Genomic DNA, 18,776 nt, shown 5'->3' with positions numbered 1-18,776 from the left:
ATAATAATAATGATAGTAGTAAGTGGCATTGGGAATCACATCTCAAAGTTTTTCACATACAAAGTAAAGTAAACAAAAACCATGACTGGCAAGAACAAATTCTTTGATGTTAAAAAGGCATCCTAGAGTGAGAAGTGGACAATTACTGCTTGCCAAGGAACAGTGTCTCTCATCAGCAGAGTAAAAATTTGACACGACCAGTACCAGAGTTGCATCTAGATAGGAGATGGTTATACTGACTGGTTTACCACAAACAGAGAGTTGTAAGGGAGCAGTACATTGTCACTGCTCGTATTCATCACTGTAATGAATGAGGTAATAGGGAGAATACCCCTACCTTCTACCTATTACCCAAAATCCACAAAGAGAACCATCCTGGCCGTCCCATTGTGGCAGGCTTCAAAGCCCCAACAGAACGTATCTCAGCTCTGGGAGACCAACACCTCCAACCTATCACCCGCAGACTCCCATCCTACATCAAAGACACAAACCACTTCCTAGAATGCCTCAAATCCATTCCCACTCCCCTCTCACCTGAAACCTTTCTTGTCACCATAGATGCTACATCCCTTTACACTAACATCCCACATACCCATGGTCTCTCTGCCCTTGAGCACTACCTCTCCCAACGCCCACCCGAAGATCTTCCAAAAACATTGTTCTTTATCACACTTACCAACTTCATTCTCACCCATAATTACTTCACTTTTGAAGGCTGACGTACAAGCAAATCAGGGGAACGGCCATGGGAACCAGGATGGTGCCGTCCTATGCCAACCTCTTCATGGGCCGCATGGAAGAGGCTTTCCTGAAGACCCAACAGCTGCTTCCCCTGGCCTGGTATAGGTTTATAGATGACATCTTTGTAGTCTGTGGACTCATGGTGAAGAAACACTCCTTAATTTCCTCCATACTCTCAACTCCTTTTCAAATCTGAATTTCATCTGGTCCTTCTCCAAAACCCGAGCCACCGTCCTGGATGTTGACCTTCATCTTGTTGAAGCTCACATCCCCACCTCTGTCCACATCGAACCCACAAACAAACAACAGTACCTTCACTTTGATAGCTGCCATCCATTCCACATCAAACACTCCCTTCCCTACAGCCTAGGTATTCGTGGCAAACGTATCTGCTCCAGTGATGAATCCCTCAACAATGACACCAATAACCTGACCAGTGCTTTCCTCTCTCACAACTATCCTGCAGACCTTGTCCACAAACAGATCTCCTGAGCAATACATTCCTCCCCCTCCAACAACAATGTTCCTACCCCCAGACCACACAGAAGCATCCCCCTTGTCACCCAATATTATCCTGGCCTCGAATACATCAACAAATTACTCCACCAGGGATATGACTTTCTCAAGTCAAGCCCTGAAATGAGATCATCCTTTGACAATATTCTCCCCACACCACCCAGAGTTGCCTTTCGTCGCCCCCCTAACCTCCGTAACATCCTTGTCAAACTATAATATTCCCAGACCACCTTCTCTACCCAGCGGTTCCTACCCCTGTAACCGACCCCGCTGCAAAACCTGACACATGCATCCCCCCCCCCCCCCCCCCCCCCCACCCACAACCACCTACTCCAGCCCCGCTACTGGAAAAACATACACAATTCAAGGCAGCGCCATATGTGAAATAACACATGTCATTTATCAGCTGACATGCCTGCACTGCACAGCCCTTTACATTGGTATGACGACAACTAAACTGGCTGAGCGCATGAACGGGCACAGACGAACTGTCCGCCTAGGAGATGTCCAATACCCAGTAGCAAAGCATGCCCTCCAGCATAATTGTAGGGACCTAGGAACCTGCTACACTGTACGTGCCATTTGGCTTCTCCCACCCAACACCAGTCCCTCGGAACTGCGGAGATGGGAACTTGCACTCCAACACATCCTTCCATCCCACCATCCCCCTGGACTGAACATACGTTAAACAACCTCACTCTCATTTACTCTTCAGTCTTCTCCTCTTTCCCTTTCCTCTTTAGCCATGCACGCATCTTTTCATCCTACATAATGTGTTTATCTTTATACTATATACCTCTTTACTTCTGTATGCATCCTCTTTGGTTTGAAGCTGACACAGTACTTACAGTAGAATATTAGAATATCTTTGGCTTCCCTCTGACACCCATGCCTCCATCTTTGCTACCCTCCCTTTTTACCTTTCCCTTGTTGCTTCATAACCTGGGTTGTGAGTACCTGAATCTACTTTCCCTTCTTCTCCTTATTCCCCTCCCTCCTCCCTCACGAGGGAACAAAGTTCCGAAACCTAGGACAAAAATTTTGTGTTCTGTTTTGTGTATCTATCGGCTGTACTGAGCTGAGGTAAGTACTGGCTAACCCCTCTATCTCTTTGTTAGTATTTGTTTCACACCTTTACATGAGATTTTCCATTAGTCATTTAGAATAAAACAAAAGGGTAATATGAAATTTGACACATTTGCCTTTGCAAATGATAGTATGATGTGGGGAAGCACAGAAGTATTAGTTCAGTGTAAATGGCACATAATGAAGCCATCAATTTTGAAGCAGTTTGGCCGTAAGTCTCAACCACACAAAAAGAGTTTTGGTGCCATTCAGCAGACAAGGATTACATGTGAACATTCTTGTGGATGGGGAGAACCAAGAACACGTTGATCACATTCGGCTCTTTGGTGGTAATAACTTGAGACACCAAGTTTTCCACAGAAACCACTAAAAGAATTCAAAAACCTCATTTTTACTTAGGACTGCTCTGACTGACTGCAAAATCCTCTTAAGAGCCAAGAAAACCCGTTATCAGGTATTTCCTGAAACATACATGACAGAAATATGTTGCCGAACTATCAACCTGGAATCTGCTTTTTCTACAGTTTTCTGTGCTCGCTTTGTATAGGTACTCCAAAGGTTTTTACAATTGTCACTGTTTCCAATGTAATGGAATAGCTCGCATATTTATCTGCACTTACTTTCAGGGTCAACTGTCGATCCTGTGCAGGTATTCGTGCATTTCGTTATAGTTTTGTGACCTTGCAATCTTCTTACAGACAACAACAAATAGCATCATGAAACTCCCAGCATTTTCCAGTAGATTATTTATGTTTCTTGTGAGCAGTAATGGCCCCACAACAGTCCCTTTGGAGTTTTCACGTGATTATCATTATATCTGTCAGTTTAATCCCATTACATAATGAAGTTAAAATCTCTGGAATAGAAGGCAAATATAATTCCCACAGTCTTGTTTGTGCAGTGTATTGAAAAAAATTTGTACCATCTAGAATGCTGAAACTAAATGTCCTGTTTGAAAACAAAAAGCATTTATGCATCATAATTCATATATTTAGAGCCAGCCTCTGAAAATGGTTCCATTACATAAAGGAGTGGAAACATCCCTGTTGGTGGTGAAGGTGGAAATGTGTTGTAGGAGGTTGCATGAGAAGCCGCACTGAAGATTGAGTGCATTTGACTTCTTTTAGAAATGTTAGTGGGGGAAGTAAAGCTAACTATTCCACAGCTTATAAAAGGATAAGAGCCCAGAATTTTTTTGAATTTCAACAAAATGGGAATCTTTTACAATTTTTTTGCCTCAGTAACATTGTGTGTTTTCAAGCAAAGAGAAGTTTATAGCACTGTTGTGTGTTTGTAACGATAAAAATGAGAAGTTGCCACCATTAATAATTGGAAAACTTGGAACTGAGTGATTCAAGTATGTGAAACAGTTGACCGTATTAATGCCTAAATGGCCGCAGAAGTGCTTTGAATGTTCCTTAGTTTAGATGCCAAGATCAGTGGAGAAAAAGAAAGGTTGTTCATATTAGAGATAGGTGCCTCCACATTTGAAGATAAGCACATTTCTCAGGGAAACTGAGGTGTTTATCCCGGTAACTGTATCTCTAGACCTGGACAATATTCAGTTTGTGAAGGAAAACACAGAATGGCTGCCGTGAAGAAGTCAGTTACGTTAATTGAAAACGAACTATTTACACGGTCTTGCAAATTTTGGCTATGGTGCACCATTTGTTGTTATGCAGGGTGCCCCATTTGAGAGATGCCCCATAAACAAACATTTACTTAAATTACTATTAAAGGCTTTGCATACAAATCAGGAAATGAAATGGACATTCCATACCTTGCTCATTGAGAAATAAAGATGAGTCACAAAAGGTGCTGGAAGTGACCTCCCTTGACTTGTAAATGTCATTGAACATGGTGCTACAGTTTCTCAAATGTTGCTGCCAGAACCTCTGGTGTCACTGCCTGAATTTCATGGATGATGTTCTCACATAAATTTTCCAAGCTATACAGTTTGTTCCTGTAGACCTTTCCCTATAGGGCACCCCAGGGGAAAAATTCAAGTGATATTAAATCAGGTAACTTCGGGGGGCCACAATTCTTTCAAAATCCCTCTGCCGAGGGAAAAAAGGTTCGACCTCAGCCGTGGTCACTTGATACTAAACCTCTATGGATATATGCTGGCTTCCTTCACAGCTCTGTGGCATGCTCCGTGACATTCCACATTCCTGAGATAAATGTCAAACACATTTTGCAGGTGAGGCCAACAATCGTTTCGTGTTGGCCACTTTTTCTTACAATAATGGCAGCCGGCCCCCACCATGAAGATCCAGTACCATTCCACTGCTCTCTATCTTGTTCACTAACTTTTTATGCAGCATTTATACAGTAAATGCCGGTCACCAAACTATTCAACAAACATTCGCTGACATGTCTTAATGGAGCAAGTAATCCAACATTATTTCACAAGAAACACATGCTCTTCAACAGAATAGCTATACATTGTCACTGAACACTGAGCTCCAGCCATAGAAACGCATGGAAACAGTCTGTTGGGTGAAACAATATTGCAGAGGCAATTCAGTGGAATTACTACACGTGTGTGGGGTCTCTTTTGACTGGGGGACCCTGTAGAAAATGATGATTTTCCTAAAGAAGAGTGGAAAATCATAAGGTGTTCTAGCAGTGAGTCATTTCAGGATTGTTTCATATGATGACATTAGTATCATACCTAAGATGGATGTAAGTGTGCTATATGAAGGAAATAGTTGAAATAGGCAGTAGTGGGTATGAGAGTGGTGGGGCAATGAAGAAAAGAAGTCACCTAGAGCCTGTTCTGCTGTAGCTTCTAAAGAACCTGATACTGTTGTAAGCTTCTTTCTTCGGTGGTTCTTGTAGTATCATCTCCCTGGTATGAGAACTCTTGTCAGTATGTTATACTTGGAGGTAGGTGTAAACCACTGCTTTTTCTCAAGAAAATCAAAGACATTATTTAAGTAGTTGTCTTTAACATCCCTCATCATCATATTTAATGTGTGCCAGAGATCTGCTTCTCTTTGAATTATTCAATGAAATTAGGATCATATGCTATAGATTAAAGTTCCAGCACGGGCTATTGCTGTGATTACAGATTGCTTTTATGGCTTAATAATTATCAAAGTAAGTTTCTGGGTCACTCCTTCAATGTAATCTAGTCAAATTCAAATTTAAGGAGGAAAAAAAAAAGGTTGTCTTCCCAGGTATTTGCTAAAGAGGAGTTTTAGTGGACGACCATTACAATGCTCCAAAGATAAAATCTGTTGGATAATGGTATGAAGTGTCAATTTATGTGGTTAGATTATTACAGTTCTCTATAATGTATTAGTTGTTGTGTCCTTTTTGTTGTGCAGAAGCAGTTTACAAGTATTTTGTTGTAACTGTTGTTCATTTTTAATGTTTACAGACACTTACAGAAGAACAAAAAGAACGTATGCGACGTAATAGACTTATTGCAGAACAGAGAAAATTAGAGAGACTTAAGGCACAACAGATGGCCAGCGTAAATGAAATACCAGAAGCTACACAGGATTATAACTCTTCCTCAAATGATAATTTGAATCCACAAAATACAAATGATGCAGTGATTTCTACTGAGACTGAAACAAGTGCAGCAAGTCAAAACAGTGCTAATATTAATCAAACAGACAACATGATGGAACTGGATTTGCAGTCGAGTTAATTTATCCGCTTATTTTATGACTAAAACTCATAAGGAACAAATACAATTATTTTTGCATAATGCATAAAAAATCCTTGTGTTTCTTTTATTTTTTTTTTTTTTTTTTTTTTTTTTTTTTTTTTTTTTTTTTTTTTTGTTATTTCCAACACTGACGTTTATTCTTGGCTAAATTAACAGTTATGTCTCAATTTATGCAGTGTTGCAAACTACAACAAACAAAATTTTCTGGACATTATTTTCCTTTAATCTAGTCAGTATCTCAACCATAGGTTCTCATTGAATGACAGCAAGTTGCTTTTTTTTCCCTAAAGTGGGTATAAATATAAGGAAACATCATTTAATATAATTCCTTTTGGTTTGTGGGGAAACGTCACAAACCTTAAATACAGAGGAGAACAAATATAAGATGTTCCACATAAAACCAGTATGCCTCAGTACCAGTTAATCATCTGTAGTCAAATTGCTTGTGAAGTAGCGACACTGTCTGAAGTTGGCTACACTGAATTTTCTCAGAAATCTGAGTGCCACAGTGTGTTCATGTGTGCGTTTTTGTGAGAAGCTTGTGTTGTTGAGTAGTTACAAGAATAGGGCAGTTCACATTAGAACAACAAACTGATATTGTGGAGTGTTACATAAAGACAGGCGTCAAGCAGTAATTAAAGAAATGTTTCAAGCAAAGTCCCCTGATAGGAAACACCTTGCTACCAAGAAGTGGACGGCTTTAGGATCTGTTCAGAATGTGCAGAGGAATAGGCAGGAAACACCTTGCTACCAAGAAGTGGACGGCTTTAGGATCTGTTCAGAATGTGCAGAGGAATAGGCAACCGACAGGGAGAACCACTGAAACATCAGACAGAATTTGCATGGACATTACGAGAAGCCCCCGGCAAGTTGGTAAGGAGGTTATCGCAATGGGTTGGTGTATCTTGCATTTAACAGGTTATCTAACCTTCCAGTATTGCAGATACTAGTCGCAGGACAACCCACATATTCTGCATTAAGAAACTCTCCACCCAGAGAAGGTAATTTATGTTCTTTGTTTGACGTCTGCAAATTGGCCCCATATTTTTCAATTACACTGCCAGATATCTAAAGATATATGACTTTTTCTGTGGACAGTTAACAAAGTGGAGACGCTGTATTCGGTATTCCAACAAGATGGGGCAACCACTCACACATCCAACGAAAGTATAGTCCACATCACCAATGTATTCCCTGAAGATGGACTTGCCAATAAAGGGCTCCAGCCGCCCAAGGTCCCTGGATTGAACATCATCTGATACTTATTTATGGGGCATACTAAAAAGCAAAGAGTTTATTGACAATCCACGCACAATAAATGATCTTAAATGGAACATTACTAGAGAAATGAACATCATCACACATGCAGAATTATAGTGTGTTGCTGGTAACATCCATTGCAGTCAGCGGAATGCTTGGATGCCTGTCGCCACCACTTCCAGCATCTCGTGCAGACAGGTAGATTTAGTTCATTGTTGCTTGAAGCTTGGGTGTGAGATGTGCTGGTTTTATATGGGATCCACTGTATGAGACCGATAATTAAATGAAGATAAAATCTGGGTATAATACTGTTACATTAATATTGACAACCGTTCACTTTGCAGAGGAAATGTTACATAGTAGATATACATAGCCACAAGAAACTGGACACTAGCCCACATTTTCACCTTTCATGGTACTTGCACGAACGTTCAATCAATCAAAGAATCTCTCTTCACTGAATAAGATATAGGAAATACCTTTATGAGGCACACTTGCCACGCTGCTGATAAAAACGCTTAAAATAGAAAATAATATTTCTAACACTGGAAGTCCATGATGGAACAATAATAATAATAATGAAACCTTAAATGTGTTGCATTGTTTTCTGCAGTAGCCACCAGAAAGATTGCGGGAGGCGCACATCGGCACAGCGCATCACGGACGGTAGTTGCCGCAAGTAGAGTCCCGTTCACCAGAGGGCACACGAGAATTCGGACACGACCTCTGCCGGCGGAACAACAACAACAACAACAACAACTCAGGCAGCACGAAGGAACACTCACACAACCTTCGCACCCTCTTCCTCAAATTCAGATCTGTGGGCTTGCGTTGCAACCTGCATAAGTCAAACTTCTTCCAACCGTCCATTGAGTATGTGGGCTACACCATCTCTCGGCACGGCGTCCAGCCTCTAGGAAGTTTGGTCCAAGGTATCGTCGACCTTCCTCGGCCCGCTTCGCTGAAAGAGTTACAAGCTTTTTTAGGCAAGATAGCCTATTACCACCGGTTCATTCCCAGGGCTTCCACCATAGCCTGCCCCCTGTACTGCCTTCTGCACAAGGGTGTTCCTTTTGATTGGTCGCCTGCATGCGAGCGAGCGTTCACCTCGTTGAAGGGCCTCCTCACGTCAGCGCCTTGTTTGGCTACTTTTGACCCCCATAAGCCGTTGGTCCTGGCTACAGATGCTTTGCAGTATGGGGTGGGGGCGGTCCTGGCCCATTGTAACGCAGATTGTTCCGAGCAACCACTGGCGTTTGCGTCTAAAACTCTTAGTCCCGCGCAGGCCCATTACTCCCAGGTGGAAAAAGAGACTTTGGCCATTGTCTACGCTGTTACCAAGTTTCACCCTTTCTTGTATGGCACGAAGATTCAGTTAATCACTGACCATAAGCCGTTAATATCGTTATTTGGCCCCGCCTCTCAGATTCCGGATAGGGCAGCCCATAGACTACAGCGCTGGGCCTTGTTCCTCTCTTAAGTACCATTATGACATACATTTTCGCCCTACCGGACAGCATGCCAACGCCAACGCTCTTTCCCGTTTTCCAGTGGGCCCGGATCCTAAGTTAGATCGAGAGGAGATTATGTGTTTTCATTTGGATGTGGCGTCCCGCCAAGCAGTTGATGGCTTTCCGATCACTAGTTCTCGAGTCGCCAGGGAAACGGCAGCTGACTCGGTTCTCCGGCAAGTAGTTCGCCTCATTCAGCAGGGGTGGTCCTCCCTCCAGGCCAGGCCTCGGACCCTCTTCGTAATTATTTTATTCTATGAGACCGCCTCTCGGTCTTGGAAGGAGTTCTCCTTCTGGCTACTGATGATACAGCTCCTCGCGTGGTTGTTCCTGCAAGTTTACGAAGGGAGGTCCTCGCGTTATTACATGCGGGGCACTGGGGTGTTTCCCGTACTAAAACCTTGGCTTGCAGTCATATGCACTGGCCCAGTGTTTACAGAGAAATTGAGTACTTGGTGGCCACCTGTTCCCAGTGTGCGAGCCAACAGGCATCTCCCAGGGCAGCGTTCTTTTCATGGCCGCCGGCAACCCAAGCATGGGAACGTGTTCACATCGATTTTGCGGGCCCGTTTCTCAATGGCTTTTGGCTCATTGTCATTGATGCTTGTTCCCGATTCCCATATGTGGTTCGCTGCTCCTCAACCACTTCAGAAGTTGCAATCCAGGCACTAGCAAAAATTTTTTCTGTGGAAGGTCTGCCAATCACCCTGGTCTCGGACAATGGACCACAGTTTATTTCGCAGACCTTCCAGGATTTTTGTAGGCGCTTCGGTATTCGGCACGTTTGCTCTCCCCCCTTCCATCCACAATTGAATGGGGAAGCCGAGCGCATGGTGCGCACATTTAAGACGCAGATGAAAAAGTATGTGCACGAATTTCCTGCGGAGGAGGCATTGACGTTTTTCCTGACGGCATACCAGACCACACCAATGGGAGAACGCAGCCCCGCAGAGCTCCTCCATGGGTGCCAACCTAGGACTCTGCTGCACCTCCTCCGGCCTGGTCCTCACCAGTCTTCGCAAAATGAAATACCTGGCTTTCCACTAGGTATGTCGGTCTGGGCACGTGGATTTGGTCGCAATCCATGTTGGATACCGGTGGTGGTCCTGTGACGAAATGGCAGCCGGCTCTATACCTTGCAGGTGGGGGACTGGGTGGTACGTCGTCACCAAAATCAGCTACGTCCACATTTGGGCACCCACCCTCCAACCTCTCGGACACCGGCTTCCCCATTGCTGGCACCCGTGTTGGTTTCTCAGGGGACGTTACCGCCTCTCCCCGCTGTGACTCCGCCGCACTGCGATGGTTCTCAGCCTTGGCAGCCTCCAGTAGCTCCAGCACTGGCATCGCCATCATTAGAGATGCCCCAGCAAGAGCCGGCCCCCCTCGCAGGCCCGGTTTCTCAGGAGGCTGGTTCACCTGTGGTCGTCCCTTCCCAATCGTCCCCACCACTGGGTCTTTCCCCTCCCGAGGTGGAACAGGATCCGGAGTTGGACAGCTTGTCGCTCGTTCTGTCCCGGGCTCCGGTTGTGGGACGACGGGAGCCTCTTCGTGTGGGTCACTTCCAGCCGTATTCGAAGGTTCCGGCTCGAGGGTTGGAAGATACCCTCGACTCCAGCCTTCCAGTGGATGTGGAGGTCATTGCTCCTGCCCGACACTTCACCTTCCGATGCAGTGGATCACAGTGGCTTCACCCCCCCGAAGGAGGAGGAGTGCAGTAGCCACCACAAAGATCGCGGGAGGCGCACATCGGCACGGCACGGCGCGTCACGGACGGTAGTTGCCGCAAGTAGAGTCCCGTCCACCAGAGGGCACGCGAGAATTCGGACACGACCTCTGCCGGTGGAACAACAACAACTCAGGCAGCACGGGCCGTGCCCAGTCAGTTAACATCGGGCATGCCTAGGACACAGTCCCGGTCTACGCTAAGTGACGTGCGACGTAAAACGTGAACAGTGTTACTACATTTTCATTGTGCCTGTCTCTACATTTCATCTGTATGGTGAGCAGCAATCTATTCTTTTCATATTATTGTTATTATTATTAAAATATTTCTAGCTTTTAAACTGTACAATTCTCCTTCAAGGAGGAAATAGACGCAGGTTAGGAAGGTTGGAAGAGAGCGGTAAGAAGATGTCATACCCAAGATTGAGAAAAACCCACCAGATGAAAGGGGGGGGGGGGGGGCAATGAAGGAAAAAGTGTCAAAGATAGTACATTAGGAAGAGCTTTTTCAGCTTCGGTTCAGAGATATAAGCGACAGAGTGAGAAATGAAGCAGGATTACAAGACAGAGAGAAAATTAAAAGTGGAAAGAAAACGGAAAAGAGAAATGGGTACAACGATAATAAAAATGTGCAAGTAAGTAATCTAACAAAACCATGTAGGACGGAGAACTGGTTTTAAGTAACTGGATACTATAAATAGGGACCTTAAAAATTGGCAGTAAATTGCGAATATAGATGAGAGTTCTCCCTCAAAATATGTAATTACCTAATAAATGCCATTGCATTGCAAATGATATCCAGATGAACAATTTTTTTCGGAAATAGTGTAAAACAGCTTCATTTTCTTCACATAAATACTGGAAATGTTACTGTTAATGTGAATCATGTAGTGAAGCACAATTTTGAAAGATAATTTGTGTAAGAATGTGTTTACAGAATAAAAAGGGCATGAATGCTTTGCACTATCAATGAACTTGGGGATCTGGTGTCATGCCAATAATTGTAGACGGTTGAATGGTCTGTGTAACATACACGCTGTGTAATGCAATGAAGTACTAGCTGTGGGACCTCCTAGTATCTTAGAACAAAAGAAACATGTATATTTGTGTGCTAGCCAAAGTTGAAAAGTTGGTATAATGTGGACACTTCAACATGGCAGTTTTAGGTGGTGAGCAGTTTGAACTGTGGTTGCATCAAATACCGTTACAAGTCAGAACTACCTCATTTACGATACTGCCGACATCATCAAGCAATAGCGAGGTAGCACTTACCGAATGCTTTGCATTATGTGTTGCTCATTGTTTTCTTTTCTGATTTTGAAATGAGTGAAGAAACTAATCCTGGTTCATCACAGAGTTTAATTACTACCATCAAAACACCAGAAGGGATCAGTGATCCCCATGATGCATGTGTCAAGTTCCACTTTTGCAGAAAAATGGAACATGGTCATAGGTGTGGGACAATTTTAAGAAAGTGTGTGACCCATTCTTGAGTACTGCTCTATTGTTTGGAATCCCCACAAGGTCAATTTAAAGGAAGACATTGAAGCAATTCAGAGGTGTGCTGCTAGATTTGTTAATGGTAGGTTCGATCAATGAATGAGTGCTTCAATGGTGCTTCATAAATTCAAATGGGAATTCCTAGATGGAAGGTGATGAGAAAATTTAGAGAACTAGCATTTGGAGTTCACTGCAGAATGATTCTAATGCTGCCAATGTTCATTTTACATAAGGTCCATGATGATAAGAAAAATTAAGTCTCATACAGAGGCATATAGACAGTTTTTCCTTCACGCTGTTTGTTAGTGGAACAGGAAAGGAAATGATTAGTAGTGATATAGGGTACCCTCCATCATACACCTTGTGGTAGATTATGGAGTACGTATGTAGAGGTAGATGCACGCTGGCTGCCCTGCGAGAGAAATTGTTATCCCACAGCACTCCTCTCCCCTCTGGTAGACATAATTCTAGTTTGTTTACGCTTGTGTCCAACTGCCACATTCTGCACTGTATTTATTTTATTTTATTTATTGCTCATTTAGTCTCACCAGATTAGGGCCCTAACTTTTGGAGACCAGCCACTTACAAGAATATAGGGTGTAGGAAACCAGCCATTTGTGCCTTTTATTAAAGTGGTATTGGTGCAAATGTAATTTATGTATCTTCGAGGATAAAAATACTAAAAATGGGCCAAAGTTAAAGATTTATTTTTCATATTTGCTTTAGTCTTTTGGTAGATTACAAATTTTAAAATAATGATGACAGGAAGTATAATTTTCCTCCCAAGAAAAACAAAAAGTGAAGTGAGCTAGTGAGAAATTTCTTGCTCTTAAGCTTCCAAAATTTCTTGATCACTCAACGAATGTGACATATTTGTAGCAGGGTTACAACAAACTGCAAAACCTAGTGAGTACAAGCACAGAACCGTGTCAGTGCAATCATATTGGCTCAGCTTCACAATAACAGAGCTTTCACTTTCTTTTCCACAAGTTTCACAGACTTTGTTGTTTGAAATTGTCACTCAAAATCTACGCTACCACAAATTTTGTGCAGGGTGGGTGCCCAAAATGCTTAGAGAGCACCATAAAGAACAGCAAATGGGGGCAACGTTGACATTTCTGGAGGCCTACCACAAACATGGTTATTCATTACTGGATCAAATCGTAACCGGTGACGAGACATTGGTGAAACATGTTAATTGTGAGACAAAATTACAGTCCATGAAGTGGGGGCACACAAGGTCCCCCCAAAAACAAAGAAAATGTTTGCAGAATTTGTCAGCAAGGAAGTTGATGGTGACAGTGTTTTGGGATAGGCAAGGTGTGCCTCTTATTGATTTTCTCGAATGTGGAGCAACCATAAATTCTGCCCGGTACTGTCAAACTTCGCGCAGCCTTAGAAGACCAATTCAAAACAAACGCCGAGGTAAGCTGATGTCCAAAATTTTTTTTTGCGCAACAATGCCCGATCTCACATGGCAAATCGTACTAAAGAACTCTTTAATTCATTCAAATGTGAAATTTTCTCTCATCTGCCGTGCAGCCCCAATCTTGCACCAAGCAACTTCCACTTGTTTCCCAACGCAGCAATTTGATGACAATGCGGAACTCCAGGCGGTGTGACTCACTGGCTGAAGTCTCAGGTGGCAGAATTTTACAATGAATGTCTGGCAAAGCTTGTCCACCACTTTGATAAGTGCCTCAATGTGTTTGGTTAGTATGTGGAACAGTAGTATGTCAGTCGCTGTTTCAGACGTATATAATAAAATGTATTTCTTGTGTTTAGTTTTTTGTTTCTGCCAAAACGTTCCCTAATTCCGGAATAGTCCTCGTACACCATATTAAATTTATTAATCAATACAGGTCGTGAATTTACTGGTAACTGCAGGGCTGAAAAGCATTAAGTCCGTTTTTGAAAAACAAAAATAAATGCAGATGAAATGTTCAAATTGTATTTTCACTAACAAAAATTAAATTCTAAGAAATTACTTTATAGATAATAGGAGTTATAATCAATATTTATTTGGCTTAGATACATACATCTATACAATTTTTTTGTTCTCCTGAAAAGTTGTGAAAATAGACTTAATGCCACAGGTCCGACCGATTCATTTATTCCTATGTTCTTTGCAGCATTTAGGATTAATGGGGAAGAGGATTCTCTGAACTGAGGGCTAATAAATCTCTTGTGAGTGACTAAGATTGCTTGTGTTTTAGATGGATTAAATTTCAAACCTACGCTCTGCACAAGCACTGTTAGGGTAAGTAAATCGGCTTTTACATGCTGTATGGCTGTGCTCAGGTTTGTTGGACTTGCACTTAGGTATAACAGAATGTTGTAAGTGTGTAAGCGATTTATGAGAGCAGTTGTGTTGCAATTTTGCTGGGAACCAGACTGGTATTCATCTAAAAGGTTATTTGATGTTAAGTAATTAATAAGCTGTTCGCGAACTATATATTCTAAAGCCTTGGGTTGTGCTGGCAGAATTCAAATGGTCCTGTTGTTGGAAGGCTGTTTGTCAGATTCCTTCTTGGGTAACAGTTTATGGCTTCCTGGTCCCGGGCTGTGAGAAAGTTGCTGGTGGTCAGAGAACCGTGAAAAAGTCTGTTATTTTGGCATAGATGATTGATGAGAAGATAGATCATTTGCTCTGTTGCAGTATTGTGCCCTGCAGCTGCTGAATGAATACATGCAGCTGACTTCTGGACCATTTTTGGGAGTACCAGTTGTAGAAAAAGTTTTGTTTTTACCATCCACTGATACTTTAACGGACTTAATGGTTTGTCCCCTAGTGTGTTGGTCAAGTAAAGATATCAGCATAGCAAAATATTCATTTAGAGCCTCAGTAGGAACTAAAGGGTCAGCTGAAGATTTTTTCAATAGGGAGGTCCAACTTGTTAAAGAGGGCCTTAAAAAGGTTCATCTTTTTCATTTACTCTGAAAAAAACATTTTTATTTATTGATTTTATGTACATAATGTGCTTTTAGGAGGCCTTTGTACAGACAGTATTTGGTCTTTAAAGTTAACAAGGAAAGGTTTTCTTGAAGTATTTTAACATTAGGTTGAATAACTTGTGAAGTTAAATGGGCTCAAATCTGTTTGGACAATAGCTATCTATCTCCAACTACAACTACAATCTTGTATTTAAATTTATGATGTAACTAAAACCAAGCCAGAATGCCTTCAGCACATCAAAGCATCTCAACTTCCTCAATTCTATCATAAATGTGATTAAAGTACCTTTCAGTTCATTAAAATTCTTCAATTTCCTTAAGTGATTGAGAACTTTTATAAAAATTATTATTTCAGCAGTCAGTTTGAAACTGTAGCAACCACATTTGTTTGTAAAACAAAACAGAATACACAAATACAGTGAGCTACAGTTTAGGGGTCTTAAATTTGATACATGCATTGATTTCAACAAGACTTCTAATGTATGTGACCTCATGAATGAGTTGGGGGTTTATCTGTGATAATATGGTTATACAGTGTTTGATGCTAATAAATTCCTCTATGATGCACAACATACATTGCTATTTTTATGACCGTTATTTACAAATATGTAACAGTTGTGACTGTTGGACTCATTGTCCAAGGATATTTTGAATAACAAAATAGAACATGTTTGTGAAAATGATAAGTTGTGATTTACCTATTACTGTGCTCTGTGTGCCAGTAAATGAAATCACCAACAACAATTTGTATTTTTCGATTCTTAACACCACTGGCACACACAGCTGATGTATAAATAACTGTATAATGCACCTGATGATGGCAGCATGCCACCAAAATGCATTGTGCTAATAATATATTTATAAAAAGTGACTGCAGCAGGGTAAATTATTCCACATAACATTGTTATTGTTGTAAAACTTGAAAAAAGATGTATAACTGTTCCACAAATGATGATGCCTTCCAATGTAATAATCACTATACTACGCATATCTTACGCAAACCAACACATAATTAAATACTGGCTGTCTAGGAAATAAATAACTATTCCCCCAAATCAAGATAAGGACTGTTTGGTCATTTGATAGTCTATGAATGCATGCAGATTTTAAGATTTAATTGTGCATGGAATTCCAGGCTTCAGCTGTTATATACTACAAGAGCGTACATACGTTTTGGTCGGAAAAAAAAGGGAGGGAAGGGGTGGGAGATACAGGATGCAGTCGGCTCAAATGAATCCAATCAGCTCGATGAAAAAATCCGTTAGAAACGAACGAACTATAGGATGTGCAGTCATCGCCTGCCCTTTCTGCTCTCCATAAACCACTTCCCATCATTCCACATCAAAACTGATTTTCATAATTACTGAACCCCAGCCAGGTGACCAGGCTGGGCTTTTTTTGCTACAAATGATAGAATTTTGACCAATTTTTTAAACAAAATGCAACCGTAGCTGTTTGGGTGATATTTTTGTTGATCAGTGTAATTTTTGGATGACACAGCCAAATCTAAATGTGTTTTTAAGAACTGATTTTAATTTAATGTTATTTGTAATTATGTTTATCGTTTCGCTGTCTTGTGAAATACTGAAATATTGCAACCCCAAACTTCTACCAGTCTCCAAATAACTACTCCAGTGCTAACATTAAACTGCTATACAGGGTGATCAGAAACAGTCCAAAAAGCTTGTAAGGGTGATGCAGGGTACACTTTGCTGAGAAATAATTAAGAAAAATATTCAGTACATCACTCAGTTTCCGAGTTAACTGGCATCACAGGTAGCTAATCAGGCCATCGCGTCAGCAAATTCAAGCTGCCCGCCAGATATAATTTGTGTCAGTTGTTCTTATAGCACAGGTGATAACACAAGAAACTGCTCAACTCAGCCTTTGCCTCAAATTCAATCCTTAGTACCGTTCCATGTCCAATTTTTGTATCGCTGTCTTTCTCGACTTTAGGAAATAAAACAAAGTACACTTTTGGCGACACCATCTCCAACAAGCTGCTTGAATTTGCATGCGTAATGGCCTGATTGGCTGACTTCAGTGCTAATGAACTGGGAAGTAGTGCAACATACCGAATTTTTTTAGCAATTATTTCTCAGATCAACCTACCCTACAAGCTTTCCAGACATTTGCAAACACCCTGTAAATAGGTAATTAAGCTACTATAGTAGTGCATACATATTTTTAACTTGCTATAATGCTAATGGAAGGATCAAAATAAGTTTCTCACTTCTTTCTTGTCACAGACTTTTCCCCAATTCGAAACTACTGTAACAGCATACAGCATAAAACAATAAGTTAAATTCAATTGCAAGTAAGAACTGAACAGGTTAACAAATCTATGACTGAGTACAAGAAAGGCCAACAATGTACAGTAGGTGGTCTTGGTTAAAGTAGGGAATGCTGAGAGCCGATAGTGGTATCGGCAGTTTTTGTCTGTCAATGGCCTTGTTGACTATCGATAGTGGATATCCCTTTTTCATCGTATGATTGAAAGTCAAAATATCTTTCAATTTCACTACACAGCAACTAGATTGTGCGTAACTTCATTTAGGTGATATGGAAGGTCCAGACACCCTTTGGCTGCATCCTTATTTGACTCCTCTACAACTAACCCACTTGTTCACACATGAATCTCCCAAGCGGTCTCCTCCTCCAACCCAGCATATACTGAATGTTGAAAAATGTCAGAGATAAACTCCCCCTCCCCCATCTATTAGTGTCCAAGCCTAGAATACCATGACTGTGAAGTCAATTTTCTCCAATATACACCACCCATTGCCACCTCCCATTGCTGTCCTATCCTCAGAGACACACTTGTCAGACTACCATCCCTGCCCCAAAGTTCCTGCACCTATAACTGCTCCTACTGTAGAACCTGCTTCACGTGCGCACCCACTACCACTTACTCCAGCCCCATCACTGGTAAAAAACTGCAGTACTATGATTCAGTTATGTCGAGAGCCATTTTACTGTCACACAGTATGCAAACAAATGTAGTCACATCATGGCACTTACCACTGATTCACCTTCCGAGTGAGCTCACTCCACACACACACACACACACACACACACACACACACACACACACTCATGTTCTTTACAAACTAACTGTGTAGAACACAGCACAACATTTATTATTGGGAGACCACTCTCAAACTGATCAAATGCATGAATGGACACAGAGTTTTCCACCTTGGGGACATCAGTAACCAGCTATTGAGCATGTTCTACAGGCATGACTCAAGTGACTAGAGTGCATCTACACCATATGCTACTGTTTGGATCCTCCCACCAGTCACACATTTCCCTGAACTTTTAAGATGGAAACTTGTTCACCGAAATATCTGTTGTGGTCTCAGCACCCCACAGTGGGGAAACTGGCAACATTAGGGCAGTGATTTACCAGTTACTACAGTAGAGTATCTGCCAGTATGCACCTAGTTGGTGACCAGCCAGATAGTACATGCAAGCACTACTCTGTTGATAGTTCCATAAATGGTCCTCCCAGGGGGCTCGCCACTCTTCGGTGGTTTCGTGCTTGGCTAGCACAGAGCCCCAGCCTTTGCAGCATCTTTTTCCTTCTGTGCTGCATGTCTATCCTCTTGCTATTCTTTTTCCCCTCCCTTGGAGAACATGTATGGAGTGTTATTGGGAATGTTTTGCATTGTCTTTCGCTGACGTAAGGACAGTCTCACCACTGTTTTTCGCTCCATTTTCCTTTCTTTGTGTCACTTCTCTCATTCCTACACTTTGGTGTTTGATGTTGCTCTTTTTCTCCTTCCTCCCTGTACACT

General features: G+C 41.9%; 1 protein-coding gene across 2 annotated transcripts in view; it reads left to right on the top strand.

Annotated features, from left to right (window-relative positions):
• The window catches only part of LOC126191394 (TIMELESS-interacting protein), a 74,660-nt gene extending 68,597 nt beyond the window's left edge, over nucleotides 1–6,063 (top strand). Inside the window, exon 5 of one of the 2 annotated variants that reach the window (XM_049932255.1) lies at nucleotides 5,729–6,063. In XM_049932255.1, the coding sequence (XP_049788212.1) occupies nucleotides 5,729–6,004 (276 nt within the window). In that variant the 3' untranslated portion in view covers nucleotides 6,005–6,063. The remainder of the gene's footprint in view (nucleotides 1–5,728) is intronic. The other variant, XM_049932254.1, reaches the window with a different exon arrangement.
• Nucleotides 6,064–18,776: the final 12,713 nt, after the last annotated feature.

The sequence above is a fragment of the Schistocerca cancellata genome, chromosome 6 (assembly GCF_023864275.1).
Source record: "Schistocerca cancellata isolate TAMUIC-IGC-003103 chromosome 6, iqSchCanc2.1, whole genome shotgun sequence".
NCBI lineage: Eukaryota > Metazoa > Arthropoda > Insecta > Orthoptera > Acrididae > Schistocerca > Schistocerca cancellata.
The sequence above is the reverse complement of the archived record's forward strand: the minus strand, read 5'-3'. Positions and strand labels throughout refer to the sequence as shown.